This window comes from Nuphar pumila, chromosome 5, assembly GCF_984573655.1.
Source record: "Nuphar pumila chromosome 5, dmNupPumi1.hap1.1, whole genome shotgun sequence".
NCBI classification, from domain to species: Eukaryota; Viridiplantae; Streptophyta; class Magnoliopsida; order Nymphaeales; family Nymphaeaceae; genus Nuphar; species Nuphar pumila.
The window spans coordinates 30,051,680-30,075,230 of record NC_143253.1 but is presented as its reverse complement, the minus strand read 5'-3'; the positions used below and the strand labels follow the sequence as shown (position 1 = coordinate 30,075,230).

Genomic DNA, 23,551 nt, shown 5'->3' with positions numbered 1-23,551 from the left:
AGTTCGGTTTTATTGATGATATATATTAATGTAATCTTTCTTTGTCTACATTTTTTTGTTTTCTTAGTTCTTGATGGGGGAAAGATGACCAAATATATAAGAACTGTTACATGAATCTATGTCATAGGGACGCCGTTTTGAGTGTCTGTCCCTAGTGACACGAGGGGACACACTCGAATACACGGACACGGTTACCTTTAGGTTTTTGTGGAAATGCATGCAACCTCGTGCATTTCTATGGGGGCCACTGTAGTGATGCAAACACGAGCGTCTCTTTCCCTGCGAAAAGAGGAGCTTGTTTTCAATGTCCCACCCCCCTTTTCGGACTAGTGTTCCACAGAAGAGAGCTCCCCGAAAAATCTGTCATGGGGCGCTCTTCCATAGCACACAAATGTGCCCTAAGAGCATGTTTGATTTGCCGTTCCCAGCGGGATTCGGACGGAAAATCTTGTTGGGAACAGCGAAAGCAGACAAACGTTGGACATGGCGGACGGCGTTCCGCGCATCCTCCATGATTGTTTGTTATTTTCGATCCGCCTCCCCAACAACAACAACAACAACAACTACGCCTTCATCCCAAAACAATTGGGGTCAGCGATATGAACCAAAAAAGAAATTCATTTTGGGTCTTCCACATGAATCCTTTTCCTCCAATCATTTCTATCCAACGTCATGTCCTCGGTGAGGTTCAAAGCATTCATATCCTTTCCTATCATCTCCATCCAAGTCTTCCTAGGCCTACCCCGACCTCTTTTAACTAATATATTTTCCCATTTCTCCAACCTTCTAACTGGAGCATCATTAGGCCTTCGCCGAATATGTCCAAACCACCGTAAACGATTCTCTCGCATCTTATTTTCAATGGGTGCAACACCTACCTTCTTACGTATCTCTTCGTTCTGAATCTTATCTTTTATTGTATTTCCACACATCCATCTAAGCATCCGCATCTCAGCTACACTCATTTTTTGAATATGATGTCTCTTGGCAGCCCAACATTCCGTACCATATAGTAAAGCGGGTCTAATAGTCGTCCTATAAAACTTTCCCTTCAACCGCAATGGCATTCTACGATCGCACAGCACTCCAGTAGCACTTTTCCATTTCATCCACCCAACCTTTATCCTATGATTTACATCTCCATCAATTTCTCCATACTTTTGAATGATGGATCCCAAATATTTGAAATAATCATTCACCGGTATATCTTGCTCACCAAGCTTCACTACACTCCCATCACTACTTCGTTGCTTACTAAACCGACATTCCATATATTCAGTCTTACTCTTACTCAACTTAAAACCTCTAGCTTCCAATGTCTGTCTCCATAATTCTAACTTAGCATTAACCCCAGCTCTAGACTCATCAATCAAAACAATATCATCAGCAAACAACATACACCATGGTACATTTTCTTGAATTGATCTCGTAAGCTCATCCATCACTATCGCAAATAGGAAAGGGCTTAAAGCAGATCCTTGATGTAACCCAACCGTTATCGGAAAATTGGTTGTCACCCCTCCACAAGTGCGGACATTGGTTACTACTCCTTCATACATATCTTTAATTATACTAATGTACTTGAGAGAAACACCTTTCTTCATCATTGTCCACCAGAGAACGTCCCTAGGTACTCTATCGTATGCCTTCTCTAAATCAATAAAAACCATATGCAAATCTTTGTTCCTCTCTCTATATCTTTCAATAAGTTGTCTAAGAAGATGTATAGCTTCCATAGTTGATCTTCCAGGCATAAAACCAAATTGATTCTCCGATACCATGACAACCTTCCTCAACCTAGACTCAATCACCCTCTCCCAAAGTTTCATAGTATGACTCATGAGTTTTATACCACGATAGTTTGTGCAATCTTGTATATCACCCTTATTCTTATATAAAGGCACCAAAGTACTCTTCCTCCACTCATTAGGCATCTTATTTGTTCGCCAAATCAAGTTAAAAAGATTTGTCAACCATTCTAAACCTTTCTCTCCCAAGCATTTCCAAGCCTCGATAGGTATACCATCTGGGCCAACTGCCCTTCTTGATTTCATTTTCTTCAAAGCCTCTGCAATTTCTTTCTTTTGAATCTTGCGCATTCGATCCACCTCCCCCTTGTTACAAAATGAACAGGGACGGAGGGGACGAAAAAAAAATGCGCCCGTCGATGCGTCTCTCACTCACTCTCTCTCTCTCTTCGCTGAGTGACCGACCTTTTCCCACTACCATTGGAATGGTGTTTTCTTCTCCATGTAGAGCAAAGCTTCCTGAACCAGCACCCAACAATAGACGGTACCATCTCTCTCTCTCTCCTTCTCTTTCTATCTGTATGTGTGCCCTAGATCCATGGCGGAAAAGGTTCCCGTGTTTGTTGAGACTCAATTTCGTAGGAGTTTGTTTCTTTAGGTCTTCCATCGATTCTGCACGGGATTTTTGGTCTCAGCTGGGTTGGAGTTTTTGGGTTAGACTCCTATCAAGTTCTGCTTCTTGTCTGCGAGTTTCTTGGTCTTGGTTCGATTGTTGTGATATACGTTTCGAGATTCATAAGGTATGGTGTTCTTGTGTTTCATAGCAAAGAGACTGAGACTCTGAACCAAATGTGTGTCAGGCGGTGTTTCATAGCAAAGAATTGAAAACTGAAACTGTGTGAGTTGGGTTGTGATTTTGTGTTTCCAAAACTGGAGTGATCTTGTTATGTCAGTAAGGTCCAGCATCTACTATAGCCTGAAAACAGTCGGTACATCAGAGGATTAATCTGTGCAACCTAAACAGAGCACCAGCAATGGTACACTTATGCTGCATACTGCATAGTAATATGACTGAAGTATATGGTCTAACCAAGTACCCTACACATATCTATGTACATAGAGACTTCCTATAAGTTTTCCTGAAAATGTAAGATATCAAGTCACTCATGCCATCAGTGGGTCATATTGCTCAACATCAATTTCTCCATTAGGTTTTTCTGTGTTTCTATACCATGTACACGCTTCCTTTCAAGTGATCTCATTCAAGTAGCTTTCAGCTTATAATGCATTTTTAGACATTGCTCTTTGAAAGTTTTGATTGTCAACAAGCAACATGGTGTTGTCTTTTGCTTCCTTAAGAACTACCAATTTCAGGCAAGATACATAACTGTGAGGCAAAAGTTGTCAAGACCAATTAGAAGACTGAAGAGCCTAACTTTCTATGGGAGCAGAAAAATGAACCTTCTTAACATATTCAGTGCAAATATCCAATTCGAGATCCATATTCCAAGCAAAAATCTATATTTGGGCAAAAAATCTGATTTGAGATCCATATTCGGGGCAAATATCCAATTTGAGATCCTTATTTGAAGCAAAATCCATATTCGAGCAAAAATCCAATTCAAAATTTATATTCATGGCAAAAAATCATGATTTTAAATATAATTTTATAATTGGATTCATATCCAAGCAAAAAACCATAATGAATTTGTTAAAACATGTAAAATAGTGGACAGATCGAGTCATACAATCCAAAACGAAGTAATTTGACCCATGACTGTCCAAGTTGCCTACACATTGTCATCAAACAACCGGCATTTGGAACATAGCATTTGAGTACGGTCCAAACAAACGTTGGACTCGGATCAGTTGTTACAAAATGAACAAAACCAATGTTTTGTTCCATTCCTTTTGTTCATTTCGTCCAACCCAGGACAAGCCATCTAAATTTGGTATTTTTTCTTAAATTTTAACCTGGATTATCAATTGGATCAAACCAGACCTGATAAATGATCAGAGCGGGTTTAGGTCGCATTCATATTGGACTTGGAGCAAAATAAAGGCTCAGACTCGAGCTATCCACTAAGTCAGCCCAGTGGTCCATCGATCTGCCTGACCCGGTGTTACATAGGGGATGCAAATGGGATTGAGTTCTGACTCGGGCCCGAACTAAATCATTAAAGTTAGGTCCGGTTGTGTATGTCCAAATCCAGGTGGGATTCAGAAGAAATATGGTCAGCATGGATACGGGTAGGAATCATGTAAATAAAATATTGCTGGATAGGGTCCAACCCGACCTGATTTACCCACATGAATGCCGACATACTTTTATCATTTTCAGTGGATTCAGTACCAGGGTTTTTATATCATAACCGGACCCATATCTGTCCCAATTTCATTCATACCCTGCATAATCATCAACCTCAAATTGGGCATGGACCTCAAGAGCTTTGGAATTCGAATCTAAAGTAGGATCCATACTCCAAATCCCAGCGAAGGGCAGTGGAGATCTAAACCGTCGGATTTACTAGATCTAACGGCTCGCATCAGGGACTTATCCTTATAAATATCTCCCCCCCTCCGGCCCTTTAATTTTCGAACCCTTACTTTCTTCGTCAATCTCGCGCCAAAGAGCTCCGCTATCAAATCCTAGGTCCGTACGATCATCTCTCTCTCGTTTTCGTCTCTTTTCCTGTCGATCATTGTCAGATAATTGTTTGCTGCTGGAATCCGATCATTCTGTAGATGCAGTTCACGTAAATAATCGTCGTTTCTCGTTATTTTGATAAGCATTTTTGCGATCCTGCTGTCGTCGAAGAGATTCTTGGATTTCTCGGACTTTAGGGTCATGTTTGTGTTTTCTCACCGCATCGTGTGTTTCCGTATGCTTTTTGTGGCAATTTGTAGTTGCGATTCACATAAGGATCGTCATTTTTGTGATATTGTTAATCATTTGAGAGGTCTTCAATTTCTCTGACTTAGGGTTGCATTCAGGTTTTTCCTCCACTTCGTGGAAAATACCTTTTTTGTGTGATTTTGTGTTTATTTTTTTATGCTCAAGGGATTCTATAGTTTGGCTGAAGTTGGCGTTTGGGGTATAGGCATTAAAGATATCTTTTTTTCTCTCTTTTATTTTGTGATTTAGATCGTTCTCTCATGAGTATATTTCAATTTTCCTGAAGTTTTGGTTTAGGTTTTCTCACCTTTGTCGTAAAGATATACATCCATTTTCCATAATCTCAAATTTCTTTTTGCAGCGGTGTTCATGCTCAGGAGATCTGGTTTGCCTCAGATTAGCTTTAGGGTTTATCTCCGAGTTGCACATGGATACTGTAAGGGAACTGATTTTGATGCATGTGGGAGTGCAGTAACTTTAACAAAAGATGATATAGAAAGCCTTGTTTTAAAGCAGTTCAAGAATGGTAGATTCCATGACCTTGTACGCAATGTGGTTGCGTTCCCCAGCATTCTGTTCGCCGCCTGTGAAAACCTCAGTGTGGGTAAAAAGGGTGGAGAATTGCGCCATTTGTTGCTTTCTTCGGGGTATAGAGGTATTGATTGGAGCTGGATAGTGAACACATGTCAGGAACTCAGAGAGGGCAGTTTCAATGTGAATTCTGGCTGTGTTAGGATGATTCCGATCAGAAAGAAGGGGGAATCTTTGGTTCTTCCTGATTTGAAGTTAAAAGCTGTGATCGAGGCAATTCGAATGGTGTTGGAGGTCATTTATGATAAGAGGTTTATGACCTTCGCATATGGTGGTCGGGTAGGGATGGGGCGACATACTTCTGTTAGGTACTTGAAGACATCAGTTGCTAACCCAGATTGGTGGTTTCGTGTCAAGTTCTTGCGTGAGAAGTTTGATCATACTTGTGTGAAGAAATTGACATCAATATTAGAAGAAAAAATTGATGATGCCTTGTTGATAGATCTCATAAGCACGTTGTTTCAGTCTGAAGTGGTTTCTGTCGAATTTGGGGGTTGGCATATGGGAAAAGGTCTTCCACAGGAAAGTGGGTTGAGTTCGATTCTTGTTAATATCTACTTAAATGTGTTTGATAGAGAAATTCAGAATTTGCGTTCTCAAATTGACAGGACGAGACCAATGTTCGATTTGGTTAGTGAAATTGGAGTTGAAGAGTCATCTGGTGTGAAAGATTGGGTTTATGAACAGGTGAGACATAGAGATTCTGAGGGTTTAGACAATATTTTTTATAAACCTGTGAAGTTATTTGCTTGTAGATATTTAGATGATATATTGGTGATATGTTCTGGATCAAAAATACTTACTATGAAAGTGAAGGATCGGCTTGTTGAGTTCTTAGAAAGTACTTTGAAGTTGAAGATAGATAGATCAAACACTGTGATGCATAGTGCTGTTTCTGAGAAGATAGAGTTTCTTGGCCTGGAATTCCAGGCTGTTCCTCCCTCTGTGTTGCGACCCCCTTTGTCTGAGAAAGCAATCAGGGCAAGGAAGAAGTATATAAAACAGCGACAGGCAAGAGCTTCGGAAGAAAGAAATGCACTGGAGACAAGACGGAAGAAGTTGGGGATGAAAATACTCAGTCATGTTTTCAAGAAGTACAAATGCAGTGGCGGCTTCAAAGGTGAACCAGATGTGGCTCCTGTAGTTAGGGAAATATTTGGAACTTGGGCAAAAGAAGTCGTTCAAGAATTTTTTTACTCACCTGATGAGTGTTGGGAGTGGCACCACAAATTCACATCTGGTGACTTCCTATATTCTCGATCTGTTAGAGATCAGTTGCCGCAAGAACTTTTGGATGCTTATGACCAATTTCAAGGGCAGGTAGATAAATATCTTAATCCTAAAAAACATAAGGAAACCATGGTGGAAGAAAAGAAATTAGAAGAGGAAAGTCTCAGATACTCTCTGCAGACTGTAGATGATTTAACAAAGCTATGCATGAAGGTTGATGCACCGTTGGAACTGATGAGAAAATCTGTTAAAATGGCAGGATTTACAAACTCAATGGGTCGTCCCCGGCCGATCAAATTACTTATTCCTCTAGAGGATGCTGATATCATCAAGTGGTATGCTGGCATAGCAAAGAGATGGCTTGATTTCTATTGCTGTTGCCATAACTTCAGAACAGTCAAAACAATTGTCAATTACCACTTGCGATTTTCGTGCATCTTAACCTTGGCAGAGAAACATGAATCCACTAAACGTGAGGCTATCAGACATTACTCTAAAGATTTAAAAGTTGCTACTGCAGAAGGGACTGAGGGAATTTACTTTCCTATCGAGAATGATATTAAAATGATGGGTGACAGAAATCTTTCAGACCCAAAACCTGTAGATGGACTTTTATGCATGGTTTTGGTTAGACTGGCTTCTGATGAACCTCCAACTTACTGTGCAGCTCTTTTCTGTGATGTGAAGGATACTGTTGCATACCGAGTGCGGTTGCTCCAAAGTCGCCTAAATGTCAATCCATATGATGAGAAAAAGTGGGTTTCTGGAATTAGTGCCATTCAAGAAAGTATAGACCGCAAGTGTCTCTCACTCTGCTCAAAGCACATAAGCGAGCTATACTTGGGTAGGATTACACTCCAGGATATTGACTGCACTTCATGCTCTGATGGGCACTGATGTATAGCTTTTTCATAAGGGCAAGGTGCCTCATGTTTTCTGCTGCGATCAGTTAGAAAGCTCAAGCAAGCAGTTCTCTCTCAACCATAGAGTTCTCAATTGATCATCACAAGCCATATTTGATCATGAAACAGAAAACAGCAGCAAAAATGGGAATAACTCAATGGAGATTAACCATGCCTCCCCTCATGAACTTCCAAGGTTTAATACATTTTGTTGAGCAAATTGTAGTAGGGAAGTGTCCAAATGAGACCAACTAACCGCGGTCAGTTTGTCATTAGGTGGTACAAAAGCTTTTGGCTTATGTTCCGGTGGTGTCATGCTAGGTCAGGTTGGTTGATTGGCTCTTCGTCTTGATGCTTTAAGTTGATAAGGGAGTTGGTAAGTTTGTATTAATCATTCATTCCACTATTGAAATGATAATATAACATCGAGTTTATGCTATATGCGTCAACTTACCGATTAAATTTTGTCTGATATCCTAATGTTATGATTGCAAATGTTCCTTGATTACCATTTGCATTGTGGACACAAAACATCAAGTACGGTTTATAAGGGAAAGGAACATTAGACAATGACAGCGTACGGTGTGGCAAAGCTCATCTGGTATGGGCGACCTCTGTAACAAATATCGAGATATTTATAAAAGTCTTGCAATAATATCGCCAGAAATTGCCTGAAAGTTTAAAACGGCAATTTCTCGCAAGATTTTTGAACCGTGACAAATATCGCAATATTTACCATTTTAGTGAATATTAATTGTGATGTTTTCATTTTTAAATGTGTTTTATTTATATTTTCTTATAAAATTTATTTATTTTTATTTTTTATTTATTTTTATTGTCGAGATTTTGTCAAAAACGAGATTTATAAAAATTTTCAAAATTGCCCGAGATTTTGCTGTTTTTAACTTTTGTCACTATAGGGGCAACATGTGAGTGTCACCAAGTTGGCAAGAGGTCACAAGTTTGAAACCATGGGTGGCATCCCTTGCTTCAAAGTTGAAGCTGGGTGTATTCTCTAATGGGCACGAGGGACCTCAAGGGTTTTACCAACCAGAGACCTGCCAATGTGCGGTTGGTGATGGAGGGTTTCCCTTGGATTATCCAAAAAAAAATGTTAACTGTGTGGCATTTTGAAATTTTCACTCAATATGGTTTGAAAGGCAAGCTGGGGTTAGAAAGACCCTTACCAGTTATACAACTATGCCATTGGGTTTTGAACTTGCAACGTCCAAACACAGGGTAACGTTCACTAGTTGCTCCTACCAGACAAGCAGAGCCCTTGTTGCTGAATACAACAACAACTACGCCTTCATCCCAAAACAATTGGGGTCGGCGATATGAACCAAAAAAGAAAATCATTCTGGGTCTTCCACATGAATCCTTCTCCTCCAATCGTTTCTATTCAATGTCATGTCCTCGGTGAGGTTCAAAGCATTCATATCATTTCCTATCACCTCCATCCATGTCTTTCTAGGCCTACCCCGACCTCTTTTAACTAATATATTTTCTCATTTCTCCATCCTTCTAATTGGAGCATCATTAGGCCTTCGCCGAATATGTCCAAACCACCGTAAACGATTCTCTCTCATCTTATTTTCAATAGGTGCAACGCCTACCTTCTTAGGTATCTCCTCGTTCTCAATCTTATCTTTTATTGTATTTTCACATCCATCTAAGCATACGCATCTCAGCTATACTCATTTTTTGAATATGATGTTTCTTGGCAGCCCAACATTCTGTACCATATAGTAAAGCAGGCCTAATAGTCATCCTATAAAACTTTCCCTTCAACCGCAATGGCATTCTACGATCACACAACACTCCAGTTGCACTTTTCTATTTCATCTACCCAACCTTTATCCTATGATTTACATCTCCATCAATTTCTCCATATTTTTGAATGATAAATCCCAAATATTTGAAACAATCATCCACCGGTATTTCTTGCTCACCAAGCTTCACTACACTCCCATCACTACTTTGTTGCTTACTAAACCGACATTCCATGTATTATGTCTTACTCTTACTCAACTTAAAACCTCTTGCTTCCAATGTTTGTCTCCATAATTCTAACTTAGCATTAACCCCAGCTCTAGACTCATCAATCAAAACAATATCATCAGCAAACAACATACACCACGGCACATCGAAACTTCTTGCTTCCTTGTTGCTGAATCCGGAGCAAAAAAATTTGTTGAACCTGCATCCTTGCCCTGATTGAATCCAACCTGTTTGTGCTGAATGAGCAGCATCGAAGATATGTACCAAAAAAGTGGAATCCCTGTCGTGTCATGCTTGCCAGTTCTATAAAATGAAAGGTCGTATTTAGATCCAAAGAGAAGGATTAAATATATGGCAAGGGGACTCTGATAGACTTGCAGATTGCAGCAAACAGCTCCCAGGACAGATAAGCTTAAATATCATTTTCAGATTGAGAGCAACCAACCATACTAATTGACGTCGTTATTAAAGTTGAGAGGGCTCACCCTTGATTTCAGATTGTCACTGGGAGTTAATCTAGACAACTGGGCAGAAACCATGAGAACAAGTGCCCAATCCTTACATGCGACCTCCAAGACTGCTTGAACGAGCGTGATGGAACCATGGAGAGCGTGATAGAACCATGGGATTCGTTCAGATCAATTGCAAACGAACTGATAGTCTTAATCATAAGGATGTTTTCCATTGTTTTCATCAGAATGTAGATACCATAATCACAAGTGTCGCCACATTTTTTAATTATCACGAGATTTTCAAAACGGATACAATCCCAAGAAAAAAAAAGTGATTTTCAAAACCCTCACATATTTTGAAGATATCACATGTTTATCGTGATATTATCATGTTATTAACACAATATTTATATTTTCTTATATTTTTCAAGTTTTTTCTTGTATTCTTATGTATTTTTAAAATCTAGATATGCCGATGTTCCCCAAGATTTCCCCCAAAAAGTAACATTTTTTTTAATTCTTGCGAGATCTTCCTTTGCCAAAAAATAAAAAACTCATACTAAGGTAGATACCCTTTGTTTTGGAGCTGAAAATCCAGCACACCATATGAATCGAAAACAGAATCTTATGATCCCTCAACTTCTTTGGCTGTAACGGTCACAAAGCTCAAATAACCTATGTCAAATGGATGCTCCAACTTGCCCCCGTATCGTGCCACTTTGTATACGATTCTTAATAGAAAATTGCTTAAAATGGCATATCCAGTGTCCCTTTAGCTGTGTCCTTTTGACGCAAACCATAACATTTAAAATAAAGAGAGAAAATACAATACATTATCTTCTCTGGTAATGTCAGGGCCAAGTTTTCTCAATGCAAGGATACACTTTCCACACTTTGCAACAGTTCCAACGGGTAAATGCCATTCCAAAATTTTCACCAGAGCCACTTGTTCCTTCAAGTTTTGGGAGCTGGCCTGACGAGTCCCAACCCTGAGCCACTACCCAGATGTTTGAAATCTGTAGCCTGCAAATGATCCCCATGTCCGGCGAACCCAGTCCCTCCTTTCTCCAGACAAACCAAGTTCTTATCTTTGCATTCCTTATCACAAACTAAGCACACCTTATCAACTGCTATAAACTTGTAGGCACACTTCTTGCAGTAAACATGGCCACACGTGCCCACTGCCACGAGCGTAAGCGTGTTAGTTAGTGTGATCTTGCAGCTCGGACACATATAATTCTTGTTCAGTGAATTGGTTTCGTTGTCGTTGCTTTCCTCCGTGAAGTAGATCGGGAACAGGCTCTTAAGCTTGAGCTTCTCTCTGCCTTCTGGGCAAACTGTGTCTGTCGAGGGGGGCTCACACTTGACTGCCGCTTCAGGAGTTGCAGAAGGCAGCCAAAATGCCTTCATGGTGCGAAGAGCTTCCTCTTCGTACGATGTCACTTTAACGCTGTTCGCCCCGTGGAAGCCGTTCTTGTCCTGCGCATAATTTCTGTCACTGTACTGAGGTACAGCTCCGTGGTTTTGCTGATCAAAGGCATTGAGTTCTCGGGCCTTCTGCAACATTGCCTTCTCTTCATCTTCCTCTTTTTCTTGTTTCTGCTGTGCAGCATGGGCAGCTAACTTCCTACCAGACAGAGGAACAGTGAAAAATCTTGATCCAAAACAACATCAATGAACTTAACGTCCAGGAATAAAAGAGGAGAATATGGCACTCTGAGTATCAAAAACATGTGAGAGTTGCAGTAGTTCAAGCAAAAAGCAATAAACAAAGAGAATGCAGGGCGACACCTTCCGAATAAAAATATCTTGCAAACTCTACAACAACAACAACAACAACTAGGCCTTCATCCCAAAACAATTGGGGTCGGCGATATGAACCAAAAAAGAAAATCATTCTGGGTCTTCCACATGAATCCTTCTCCTTCAATCATTTCTATCCAATGCCATGTCCTCAGTGAGTTTCAAAGCATTCATATCCTTTCCTATCATCTCCATCCAAGTCTTCCTAGGCCTACCCCGACCTCTTTTAACTAATATACTTTCCCATTTCTCCATCCTTCTAACTGGAGCATCATTAGGCTTTCGCCGAATATGTCCAAACCATCGTAAACGATTCTCTCTCATCTTATTTTCAATGGGTGCAACGCCTACCCTCTTACGTATCTCCTCGTTCCGAATCTTATCTTTTATTGTATTTCCACATCCATCTAAGCATACACATCTCAGCTACACTCATTTTTTGAATATGATGTTTCTTGGCAGCCCAACATTCCGTACCATATAGTAAAGCGGGCCTAATAGTCGTCCTATAAAACTTTCTCTTCAACGGCAATGGCATTCTACGATCGCACAACACTCCAGTTGCACTTTTCCATTTCATCCACCCAACCTTTATCCTATGATTTGCAAACTCTAAAAGGAGAAATTAGAGCGCCACAATTATTAGCCAATATACTTCTAGGTCGTATTGTGGATTCAATTCTAAACTGAATTTCCCCGACTATCAAACAAGGGGAAAATTTGAGGAATAAACAAAAGGCAAAGGATAAATTATGGAACAAACAAGAATAATAAGTGCCTATACATAAATTAGCCGATTGGTTATACTCATGGTTTAGCTAAATTCATTCTTTGAAGTGTTATATTTTATTTTGGAGAGAACTTTGAAGTGTTATATTTGCATTAGACACGCATTGCGCTAGGAAAACCAATCCCAACAATGAATGCAATTTCGATGAAACTGCAAAAGAATCATGAACAATTTCATAGCAAATTCCAATTATACTCATCTTTGACATCGCAAGCACAACCAACCAAGCCAGTACAACTGAATAGCAAGCAGTACCAACACTGTGAATAAGAAATAAAAGAAAGAAATCCAAAAAGGAAAAAAATGAAAAAGAAAAGATCATCCTTTCCTGTTCCTCTGAAGAGTAAAGAGATGAACATAGGATCGCTTATTCCAAACATACTCATGGACTCATAAAGCCCTAGTCCATCACACACAGAGATCATGATTACCCAGCATCCGAGACATGATGGTTTGATCTTTGACATGCAAACATAAATTAACTGGCAAAACAAAACTGAATTGAAACCACAGGCAAAGAACTGTGGACAGGCAGGCATATGCCCAATAGGTCCTCAATGCTGGTAGACGTTAATATCAGAAAGAATATACATGAAGCTTACCAGACATCATTATCTCGTCCATTAAGCAATCCACATAACACTCATTGTCCTTGAAGCTGACATTTAGACCGACTCTAGTCATATTCCTTCCTCAACCAAAATCTTGCTACTCTGTATCTTGCCTATTAACGTGTCATAACATTTACAGAAATTGTAGTTTGGGTGAATTTGACTCTAAAATTTTACTGCTGGGCAAGGTTGTAAGTATTGTATCGTACCCATATTGGTCAGGACAAAATTAAGACCGTATCATATCGTAAAATATCATAAATTTCAATAAAAAAAAAAAAAAATCAAGAAAAAACAGAAAAATTAGCAAAAATTATAAAAAAAAAAATCATCACATGAAACAATGATGAATTGTACAAAAATTAAAATACAACCATAAAATCACATATGAAGCATTTATGTCTCTATGAGCTCCATAAGACATCAACTATCTCACAAGAACGATACAAAATATTAAATATCTTGCAATTAAGAACATGCCACAAGACTCATACTTTCATATTACATAAACAAAAATATTATGACAATAGTTGCACTCGATTTTCGCTATAGTTTAATTTTAAATAGCGAACTTAGCGGGTCTCTTATCTCTAACATGTACTTTGGAGGTAAACAACAAGATTAAACAATGACTAGGTAATAAAACTATCCCAAAAATAAATATATATGTTGATGCATAAATGGTGTCATGTTCAAAAAGAACAAATATGAAAATGTGAATGATAAGATATGATGTTCATCAACAAGTGTTCTTGTGATGGCTACTATGACAGGTTGGCCATATGAAATTAGAAAAACAAGAGATCTACGCAGTGGTAGGATAAAAAGACAAAACTACCCTTGAAGTAGATATTTATGTCGATGTATCCATGGTACCGAGTTCAACAAGTACTTTGATGTTGACCTTACAAAATACATGGTTACTATTGGAGGATGACCCAACGAAATAACTACAATAGGGGAGCTATATATTGGTGGGGTGAAAAGGCAAAGCTACCCCTATATGAGAAAACAATAACAAGGCATTTATAATGTCATCTACAACAAGATGGAATGTGAACGTGTGAGTGAAAATATGATGTTTAGTTACTTATAATGCTTAAAGCTCTAACTATATGATATAGGTTGGCTTTCATCAAAGTTATAAGTATCATATCGTTACCCGTATCGGTTGGGCCCAAATTAAGATTGTATCCTATCGTATCATAAAATATCGTAAATTAAAAAAAAACAAGAAAAATAATAAAAAATAGCAAAAAATCTAAAAAAATCATATTATATGAAACAATGATGAATTGCACAAAATACAACCATAAAATCATGAACTGCATAAGACATCATCAAACATCAACTATCTTACAAGAACAATGCAAAATATTAAATATTTTGCAATTAAGAACATACCAAAAGAAGCAAACTTTTATATTACATAAAAAAAAATATTATGGCAATAGTTGCACCCGATTTTCAATTAGTTTTCACTGATTACTTGAGTGCCCTGTGGACATGCCGGATCATCTGATGCCATGTTTGTTGGAGGAGTGTGGAGCCTAATTTCTACCTTGATATAAATCTTTAATTTTTGTGGATAGCTTTGTAATTTTATTCATAATAAAAAAATTTACCTTAAGTTATTTTCTTGAGTGAAAAAACAGTGAAAATGCACTTTTTTTACCTTAACCCACTTCTTTGGGTGAATAAACAGTGAAAATGCACTTCTAATGGCCTCTAGACAAATAGAGAAGTCGGCTCTCAAAAGGTATTTAAAACCCAAAATGAAAAAAAGTAATTTTTGGCTTCCTGTATCGTACGATACACCCTGTGTCGTACGATATGGCACGATAAAGGGGTTTATCGTATAATACACTCAATACGGGTATGATATACACTCGTGTATTGTATTGCAAAACCAAAAAGTAACGATATGTATTGTACAATATCGTACGATACTTACAACACTGCTGCTGGGTGTTGCCAATTGTTGGAGATTGTGATATTAAGCTTGGCTTAAGTCAACAACAATGAAAATAACAACCAAATATGCACAAAAGGCTCTTACAATGACATCTTAACAGGCAGAGGAAGAGACCTAGTGGAATTGACATTTGACAGAATATGAGCAACAGATCTCTTGAAGTATATACGTCAGTTCAAATATGTTACGGGTCTGACCTGTTTGGCTACCAAAAGTAGACTCCTTTTTTCCCTCTTCCAGGTAACATAGTAATATTAGAAAAAGGATAAAAAGATAGTGGTGGCATATAAACAGCAAAACATGAAAACAAAAGGAAAAAGGCAATCTTGAAACCCAAAGTATGCAGACATACCTTTTGATATCCTTCTTTTGTGCCAGCAAGCACTCGAATATGCATTCTTTGCAAAATGTATGACCTTTGTGGCAGCAGAGAGGATCAATAAATGGCTTCAAGCAGAGGCAGCATGCATCAAAAGGTTTTATAGAGTCTTTTCCAAGCCTTTCCTTTTGAGTCCCATACCCAAGTTTACGCTTCTCATCATACGTAAAGAATGCAAGATCGTTGTTGTTCTTTGAGTGCCTCTGCGGCATCCTTCCTGAATCAAATATGCACTCAAATTAACTAGCCAATGATTCAGACTTACTGAAACTGGCAATAAAATAAAAAACACATTGATAGGTAAAATAGAATAAACAAAAAACTGATAGAAATTTTGTCATTGATGCAAGAGCAATAGAACTACAGTATAATACAATCTAAGGACGGAAAATCGTCATCCACAAAACCAAGACACAGAATATAAAGGATGGGTTAGAATCATTAGATTAGATGAATAAAATAAGATCACCACCAACACTGTTGCAAATAATCAAACAATCCATACTCTTTCATCATGAATGGCGAAGCAAGCAACTCATACAGTTTGTCTGGTTCCAGGTATCGACAGCTGACTCCACATAATTGAAATTTTTGTTCTTGACATGCATGCACGAAAATTCCGACAAAAAATAAGGAAATTGCGCTCTTAAGTAACACCTAGGAATGCCTCTTACTTCAAGTATTACAGAATAATGATTCCTTGTTTATGTAATTAACAAAATAAATTTCTCTCAAATGCATTACTAATTTACAAAATAAAACCACAAACCGAAGAGACTAAACCTATTATTTACACTCTTCAGTATCATGTCGAACTCTCATTCTCAGTTTAGTGTTATGTGCAAAGTCAATTCAAGTCAAGAACAGCAAAAACCAAAATAACAGAAAAAGCTTCACATTTTTCAGAACTTGCAAGCATTTCTGTGATATTTTCCTAAAACAAACCCTTTAGAAATATCACAATTATTCGCCACACTCTCGCAAATACTCATCTTCATGGAGACAACGGGTAAAACTTTCAATAAAGAAGGAAAATCTAATACCTGATATAATTATTACAGCATAATCACAGTGGTTTCGGCAGTGCTTCTACGTAAATTTCCTGAATAGTTCTATAATTTCAATTCCCAAACGAGGCTTTAGGGGTTAAAAAAACCATAACCGAGAAGCAGCAGCAGAAGAAGAAGAAGACCTGTAGGGAAGGGGAAAAATACACGGCCTAAAAATGTATAAAAATAGTCTTTTATGAAAAAGAAACTACATGAAAACGCTGGAATTACGCAACAAAAAGGAGAATTTGGTAACCAAAACATGAAAAATGCTGGAATTACCCCACAAAAAGGAGATTTCAGTAACCAGAGGCAAATATTTGACTTAAAAATGTAAGAAAATTTCAATTATTTTTACAAAAAAAAAAGAGCGCACATGAAGGCATTAACAATAATATGAACGATAAAACAATAAAACCCAAAATAAAATTCAATCTAAATAACCAGGATGTAGATGAACAAACATATTATCAAACGAAAAGAAACCCTAACCCTGACCCTAAAAAGAAAATAGACGGCATAATGAAAAGACAAATCCCTATAAATAAATGAAGAAAACTACGTTACAGAACGACAAAGATTGTCCAGATAAGATGCAAAAACTAGAAAACCCTAAACAGAAAACAAAAACCTAAAGATCAAGAAGTAAACGAATCGCAAAAGGAACAAGAACCCCAAAAAAATAGTGTAAGAGAAGGCAGAAGCCCCAGGAAAGTAGGCCCAAAATCGAGAAAAAACGGGACCGAAAGCACACCCAAACGCCAAAGAGGCTGAAGAACCCTAGAAAACCCTCGAATATAAGGAAAATTATCAAGATCTATGAAGAACCCACCTTACCAAGCGAGATCAAAGCGAAGAAACAAACAGGATCCCAATCGAACGAGGAAATCTAGAACCTGCGTCGCCCTGGCCGCCACCGAGAAGAGAGAGAGAGAGAGAGAGAGAAGACGGCCACCCTTTATGCAGTCGACCGTCTATCACGAGATGGACGAGCGAGTACGAGTCCACCGTGATACTAGCAATTTCTTCCCTGAGAAAAGAAAAAACTTACAAATATAAGCTTATATTTTCAACTAATTTCAAAGACCTCCTTACTTTTTAAATTTCACAATTTGGTGCCTGAATTAAGAAAATAATTCACAAACAATCGACTGAGCTGACCCTAACCCTTTAACTATAGTGCCACCCTTGTTAGTTACTTTAGCTTAAATGATAGTTTTACCCTTTCGAGATTAAAGGATGGCCAGACCTCTCTTGATCATCCATCCTACATTTTCCTGACATCCGTTGTGGTATAACTCCCCCGCCTTATTGGCCTCAAGCTTGCCATTACGAACACAATGCTAGACTTCATTGGCATCCACCTCAGTTCTAGTGGGGCCAGTGGGGCACGGTTCCAGACTTCCAGTTGAACATGAGGTACAAGTCATTATTTACACCTGTGTTAAGTGATTGGGCCCACGAGGTAGGTTTGGGTTCAAGGATGTATTGGTAGGTTGGTTAGGTTAGAAAAAGAGTCAGGTTCAGCTTAGATTCAGATAGGTTTTGGGAAAAAGTTCAGTATGCCTAAATTACAGCAAATAAAATGCTGCAAATTTAATAAGAGGTTTCAGAAAGGTAGAAGTAGGTTATGTTAAAATATTAGGGTTAAACTTCACTTGGTTGGGCATTTATGAGTTTGAGGTCAGGTTGCAGAAAATTGGGTTCAAACTGGGTCTAGACTGTATTTTGGTTTCGATAGGGTTTGGTAAAAAATTTGGCTCCCTCTATTAGGTTAGGATCTCAGGCTTATTTTTTGAAGGTTGGTTGGGAACATATGGGAGCACCTATAGTTAAAATTTTAGACTTAGATCAGGTCGGGTTAGGGAGATATGACTTAGGAAAGTCAGATTCTGCAGTTTATATAGCACACAAATATGTTAGTTTTCTTAGAATCAGTTTGAGTCAAATGGGTGCAGACGTAGGTTTGGGATAATGTGAGGGCTGGTTTGACTTACAGAGACCTAGTAGACAGTCTTGGAGAGTTCTACTACAGATTTGCAGGTTAGGGGGTCGTCTGGATGCAGGTTGGTCAGCAAGGGTTTAGCCACCGTTGAGCTTGAGTCCACCATCCACACTTGGCTTAAGTCAAGGTTCCAAGATTCTGACCTACTAGAGGTCTAAGCTTGGTACGACGACAGAAAAATGTGAGAGCAGGCTTGGAGGTCAAGGAGAAAGAAAGACATGAATTGAGAAAAAAGAAGAGAGGGATAATTTTTAGAGAAAGAATGAGGCAATTCAAATTCATTTCATGGTCTTCTTTACAAGCACAATAAAAGGGTTTAGGTCCTCTTCAAGTGAAGTCTAGGTCCTTCTTGCTTCATTATGTCCACTACCTCTTTGGATCTGGTTTCTTCTAGGCCTGTATCACCTATTGCCAATTCGGATTTGGGTTTAATTGGATTTGTATCGTCCCCTCTCCCTTAGACATTGTCTAGTCCACTTGGCAAGAGATCCTTTAAGTTAAGTCCCTTTATAAGTGCAATTCATGATACAACCAATAAGGTTTTTAACCCTACTTCTTCCATCTGTAGGGATAAAGCATCAACGACATGATTCTCTTGTCCCTTCTTATATTGCAGCTCAAAGTCGTACCCCATTTTCTTGGCTACCCATGTTTGTTTATATTGGGGTAGTGGTAGTCAATGCGGATCATGAAATGCCTTTCCAACAGATATCACCTCCACTTTTTGAGCGCCAACATAATTGTGAGCATTTTCTTCTCGTAAGTGGAGAGGGCTTTGACACAATTGGAGAGACTCTTGCTTATAAAATCCAAATGGTGGCCTTCTTGTATTGATATTGCTCCAGTTTCATTGTTGCAAGCATCGGTTTCGACAATAAACTTTTTAGAGAAGTTCGATAGAACTAACACGGGTGCCTCTCACATAGCTTGCTTGAGTTGGTCGAAAACAAGCTTGAATTTCTCAATAAAAAAAAGGCATTCTTCTTCAACATGGTTGTTAACGGTGCAACAATAATCTTGTAATTCCTTATGAACTTCTGATAGTAACTAGTGAGTCCAAGGAAGCCTCTCAAAGCCTTGAGGGATTCTGGTTTAGGCTAAGATAGCATCACCTCTATCAAATTTAATACCTATATGTATAAACCAAAATCATATGCATGCTAAAAAATTTAGGTGCATGCATGCCTAGAAAGATCGGATCTATAAACATGCATACTAAAAAAACTATTTGCATGCACACACACACACAATACTAAAATTGAGTTTAATAGACATGCATACACATGACTAAAACTAGTTTAGATATGCATGTGTATCAGAAATAAGGTTTTAAATATCAAAATAGCTATTTGATTAAAATGATCAAACTATCCTTCATTAGAATTTCTTTCAAAAACCACAAAAATGCATCTAGCTAAGTTCAAAACACCTTGAAAATACTCGAATGACTTTGTGATTCACTAAGATCCTTATTTTTTATGATATTTAAATATTTTATTTAATATTTTGTCAGAAACAATACTTGAAATGATTAATTTACCCTTACTAGCCATAATTGAATAAATAAGCATCTATAATACCAATACTTGCAAATAAAAACTAGAATTACATCTCTAATTCGATGAGAAGGCTGAATTCTTTATTTATTTAAAAATCTAAAAAATTTACATGCTTTACAGTAAGTGCCAAAAGTAACCCACCTATCTGTGAGAACATTTAGGATATCAAAGAATTCACCAATTGTGCAAATCTATTCATCAGTTGCATTGGGGTCCTCCTTCCCTAAGAAAGATGGACAATTCAACTCCATGAAGTGTTTGTAGCTCACTCCATGGTTTCCAGCATTATTCCCTTTGTTGTTGTCATTATCATTGTTGTCATTGCCATTACTCTCGTTATTCGCAAAGTTTTGGCACATAACAGTCAATGTGTTGAAAGCTTTCAGTAGAAAATCTCTTTGAGTGGCTCAACCCTGAGGCTGACATCCGACTATCTACAATAAAACCCAAAGGTCTATAAAAATTATATGCTTACATGACAAAAAAAATGTAGATGATGTCCTTATTTGACATCTAACTTCTAATTTTTTATGAGTCACAAAAACTAAATTTTAATGAACTATTTCATCGCTATGACATTAAAATAAAATGAACATACTCACCAAGCGATACCGGTCATTTAGACGAATCTTAAGCCAATTTTTTTCCTTCTCTGATACCAAAACTATAACATCCCAAAAGTTTAACCTAAAAATCATATTTTTTTAAAAATAATTTAAAATTTACAATAAAAACTATTTACAGACAAAATCAGATAAAAAGATTGGGTGGGTTACAGATCTATCAAACCATTCATCATATTAAATTGAATTTAACAATCATACAATTAATTTAATTCAGTCTCATAGTTTGAAATAACATGAGAGTTATAAATGTTTAAATGGCAAATAAATGTCAAAATCCAAACTCTGCAAAAAGGAAAGACTTGGCTCTGGTCATGTCACAATATCCCGCCATCGCAACAGTCCTCTACTGAGTACCTATATGATATATTGGGGTCAGTCTGACGAAGGTGTGCCAGCAAGGTGTGACCTTGCTGATCACCCAAGCTAGCAGGCGAGCTAGGGTCAAGCTGACTCGAGTCTGCTACACCCTAACTGATGCAGTTGTGGCTTGCACCCTGACCAACATAGCAACTTCGAGTGTTGTGTCGGTCAGGACCCATGTGGTCTGCAAGGCATAGGCGCAATCGATTGGGCGTTGGGGAAAACTCCAACTGGTTTGCTTATATATTTATATATTATAAATATATACTTTTTATATATCTTTTTTTTTAGTCCCACATCTTAGTACATAACGAGGATGAACCACATATAAGAAATCAAGATCTGCAAAATACATAGGTTATCTCAAAACATTTTTCTCAAAACAATTTTTTTGAAATACCTTACTTATTAACCTCACATATGAGCCATGGCTTAAATCCATGGTTGATTGCATACATCCTTACATATTTTTTATTTTCTTAGCATCCACATAAAAAGAAAAATCTAACAATCACACATATTCATGAAGTTAAGCAAGTAAAGAAAAAAGGAAAATAAATAACATTTTTTCCTTAAAAATGTTTTTTGAGTAATCAAACAACACGTATCTTATTACGTTTATTTATTTTTTCTATGAACCAAACTAACCCAGCCCACTAAAGAACTAATCCACAAGTGAATCAGTTCTTGGTTACAGTTCTTGGTCACAACATAAGACTTTTTCATGAAACCAGTCATGCCCAATTACTCGACTCTTATGCTCATAACCTTTTACACTAAATCATATATATATATATATAAACAACACACATCGATCAAAGGTTTATCTGGTCATAAACTCATGAATGATCCACATATAGATCAGTCACTTCAATGATTTTCAAAATTCGTTTTCGAAAACACCCGTTTCCAGTTTTTATCGAAAACGTTTTCTCTCTCTCTCTCTTTTAAAGGATCAATTATATATATAGCGTAGTCGATCAATTTCTCATTGATCAATTCTCATGATTGATCCATACTATCAGTTTCTCATTGATCAATGCTCATGATTGATCTGTACTTGGACCAGTCCATGAAATCGAATATTAGTTTTGAGATCAATTTGATGCTCAATAGGTCTAAACCGACATCGGCCTTCACATTGGTAATGATCAATGTATGGGTTCAATCTTATTCAGCCTTGGAGTATGCTTGTGCATACGAGCCCTGATCTACGAGTATAAGATAGAACCCACTACCTTGATTGTAGCAACCACAAGCATCGTAACAACACACTGTAGGCACATACCACACAAGTCTGAATTATGGTTGTTCTGCCTTATCTAGCTACTACTCCAGTGAGATCTAGGACCTCTAATACGTGTTGGGGGGGGGGGGGGGGGAGATGAGCAAGGGGAAGAAGATAGAGAGTGAGGGAGAATAAGAGAAATAAAGCACTGAGTGTGTGTGTGTGGGGGCGGGGGGGGGGGAGGGGGAGATCTTTTTTTAGCTATTTCTTTAACTTTCTCAACCTACCAACCTAAAAATCTCTACTCAATCCCAATCCATAGTTTTCTAAAACATTAAGCTACATTTTACAAAAATAATTTCCTTGCTTATATCATATTCTATTAGATATGCATATATCTATTTGTTTCTAAGTTTTAAAACATATATGATATAAATTACATAATGTAACTATATAATATATAAATACACGTACATATGGTAGCTTATCTCTCAAAGAAGGTCCAGCTAAGCACAAGAGGGCCCAACAAAGTCCCTCTTGTTCAAAATTTTCCTAAATTGTTAGAAGTTCATGTTTTAAACCCTTTCTTTTCTTTTAAATTATATAAAAAGTGTTGACTTTTTAATTTACTTATTTTCTTTATTTTGTTGAAATAGGGTTCTAGCCCAGAATAGGAGGGCCCAGTAGGATGGGGCTGGGACGTCCCTTCCTAGAGAGTCTTCTATTACCAAATCCAGGAAAAAATTTGCTCTTTACTACATTAGACATTTTATTTAATTTAGGAATTATTTAGATTTCCCTTTGACTTGAATTTAGAGAGATTTTATTAGGATTTTTTTCTAAGTTATTACTTTATTATTTTCCAATGAGAATGTCCATTTGGCGGGCCCCACAAAGAGGGCGTCCAACCCATTGGACTAAAAAACAATCTACTGTTTAGTTTAATTAAAATTTCCATTCCAAAAAGTTTCTATCTAGATTTTCCATGAATTTTCATCTTGGATTTTTAAATCCAATTGAGATCTAATCAGTTTAGGTAAATCCAAACCTCATCCATATCCTTAATAGTTTAACAAAAGTCTAGATCCAAATAAAAATCCAAATTTACCTCTAATTGCATTTGAATTAATCTAAATTATAAATCTAAATTAATTCTAATTAAGCTCTAAAAATTTGAATTCACTTTCAAACTAATTTATCTATGTTTCTAATTAGCATGTAAATTGAATCTCAATCTAACCTAAATCTAATATCCAAATTTTCACTTAATTTAAATGTAAAATCCATATATTTAACATTTATTAATTTATAAAAAAACATAGGTATTACAAGTTTAGCTATTCCAT

General features: G+C 37.5%; 2 protein-coding genes across 5 annotated transcripts; one reads left to right on the top strand and one right to left on the bottom strand.

The window, feature by feature from the left end:
• Nucleotides 1–4,367: 4,367 nt before the first annotated feature.
• LOC149837273 (RNA-directed DNA polymerase (reverse transcriptase)) lies at nt 4,368–7,800 on the top strand. The gene is made up of 2 exons (XM_090007310.1): nt 4,368–4,401; nt 5,006–7,800. Exon 2 carries the CDS (start codon nt 5,014–5,016, stop codon nt 7,360–7,362), a length of 2,349 nt encoding a protein of 782 aa, XP_089863436.1. The 5' UTR covers nt 4,368–4,401; nt 5,006–5,013; the 3' UTR covers nt 7,363–7,800.
• A 2,831-nt stretch (nt 7,801–10,631) lies between these two features.
• LOC149837272 (phosphoinositide binding protein) lies at nt 10,632–17,407 on the bottom strand. 4 transcript variants are annotated; one of them, XM_090007306.1, is made up of 3 exons: nt 17,260–17,407; nt 15,352–15,595; nt 10,632–11,447 (listed from the first exon to the last, which is right to left on the bottom strand). In XM_090007306.1, the coding sequence occupies exons 2-3, from the start codon at nt 15,588–15,590 to the stop codon at nt 10,775–10,777; spliced, it is 912 nt and encodes a 303-aa protein (XP_089863432.1). In that variant the 5' UTR covers nt 15,591–15,595; nt 17,260–17,407; the 3' UTR covers nt 10,632–10,774. The 4 variants fall into 4 exon arrangements, with proteins under 4 accessions (XP_089863432.1, XP_089863434.1, XP_089863433.1 ...); XM_090007308.1 differs by having other exon boundaries at nt 15,352–15,621; nt 17,260–17,385; XM_090007307.1 differs by having other exon boundaries at nt 17,265–17,385.
• Between the last annotated feature and the right edge of the window lie 6,144 nt (nt 17,408–23,551).

Excerpts from the sequence above, each read along its gene's own strand:
- LOC149837272 (XM_090007306.1), bottom strand. The coding sequence starts at position 15,590 with ATGCCGCAGAGGCACTCAAAGAACAACAACGATCTTGCATTCTTTACG. Across the intron at positions 11,448-15,351 it reads CAAAAGAAGGATATCAAAAG|GAAGTTAGCTGCCCATGCTG; the intron begins GTATGTCTGCAT and ends TCTGTCTGGTAG.
- LOC149837273 (XM_090007310.1), top strand. The coding sequence starts at position 5,014 with ATGCTCAGGAGATCTGGTTTGCCTCAGATTAGCTTTAGGGTTTATCTC.